Source organism: Halyomorpha halys, unplaced genomic scaffold (assembly GCF_000696795.3).
Source record: "Halyomorpha halys isolate HHAL.00 unplaced genomic scaffold, Hhal_1.1 Scaffold900.1, whole genome shotgun sequence".
In the NCBI taxonomy this organism is placed as follows: Eukaryota; Metazoa; Arthropoda; class Insecta; order Hemiptera; family Pentatomidae; genus Halyomorpha; species Halyomorpha halys.
Window position 1 is genome coordinate 325,396 of NW_027114997.1, and position 1,476 is coordinate 326,871.

The 1,476-nt window shown below is 28.2% G+C and overlaps 1 protein-coding gene across 1 annotated transcript in view; it reads right to left on the reverse strand.

Moving 5' to 3' along the window:
• Nucleotides 1–1,476, reverse strand: part of LOC106686974 (nose resistant to fluoxetine protein 6) — a gene marked incomplete at its 5' end in the record, with an annotated part of 93,474 nt that overhangs the window by 2,051 nt on the left and 89,947 nt on the right. Inside the window, 1 exon segment of the mRNA XM_014430596.3 lies at nucleotides 89–231. Coding sequence (XP_014286082.3) covers nucleotides 89–231 — 143 coding nt within the window.

A 1,476-nucleotide genomic window follows, 5' to 3' on the forward strand; every position in this document is an offset into this window, starting at 1 on the left:
TTAATATCTATTTCAACAAAAAACAAGTATTAAAGAAAAATTAACTATTAAATGTAGAACAAATAATAATATAAAAATTAAAACTCACAACTAAGAGATTATGGAGGTGAAGAGGCCCTTCCATCTGAAAACTAGTCATAACCATAACTACAGGATGTATAAGATAGGCACAGTAAGTTAGCCTGCTAAGGGGCTGCAACAGTCTGCAGGACAGAAGGGAGTTGATGCATCCTAAGCCAAACAAAAAAAAATTTATTATAAAATTTTAGTACATGGATTAATTCTATTTTATTTCATATTAATAAATTTTTTTAATTAATTTTATAACATCGTACGCAATAGTACAAATGGAAAACAAAATCACTCTCGTTATTATTTAGTAATTGGTAAACATAATCAATGTGAAAACAAATAACCGTTTTATGAATTAAATCAAAAATATATCATTTTAGAATTTATTTCAAAAATCATTATGCTATTCTAAGAATTTATGTAAATTAGAGGTTTTGGTGGTTTTATAGGGTAGAGATTTTATGCAGAAGTTGCAACAGGCCCTCTCTTGATTTATTTTTGTAAAATAGTTCCAAATGTGTTTCTGCTGCTCCTGGGACTTTCAACTACGGTTCTGAAATATAAACTTTTATAATATAATACGAAAAATAAAATAAAAAAAGTTGACTAGCAGTTCAATTGTTATCGCTTTCACAATTCACAAAGAGAAGAACTAAAGACAACAAAACAGCTAACGTAATAGTACAAGAGCCCAAAAGGAGAAAAAAGGAAGTTATCTCAACCCAATTTTTGATTACTTTAATGAAGACTATGTATAATTACTGGCCAAACTTGCTGAGTCTGCCAAGTATAAGTGGGGGGAATGAAAAATGGGGGCTGTTTCAAAGTGATAAAAAAAATAATTTTTCATTCGGAGCTCTATATTTTAAAAAGTAGAAACAACACAAGAAAACCTAAGAGAACGTCATTTAAAGAATAGTAAATTTGCTAAAATATGAGCCCTAATGGAGTTATTTACATTAAATATTTTTCGAGATACAGCTTTTTAAAAAGCAACGTTTCAGAAAAATGTTGTTGGGACGTACTGAAAGATCAGTAGTTAGTGAATTAATTTGAAAAATTTATATCTCAAAAACCATTTGACTTACAGATAGTCTATGTCTATTAGCACTCACATTAAAGCTAGTTTAATGAGCTATAAAGTAGTATATGATGTTTATCTTCGTAGGAGTAATAGTTTACATGAAATTTGCTAAAATAAATTGATTTATTGTTGTTCGTACAAATTTTCATTTGCCAAATTTATATTCATATGTGAATATCATAAAAAATACTACCCCTACGAAGATAAGTGTCATAAACTACTTTATAGAAAGTTAAATTTTCTTTATCTTGAGTGTTGGCAGACATATGTGCGTCTTATGGATCTAGAGATATAGTTTTTCAAAAATCAAACATTTTATA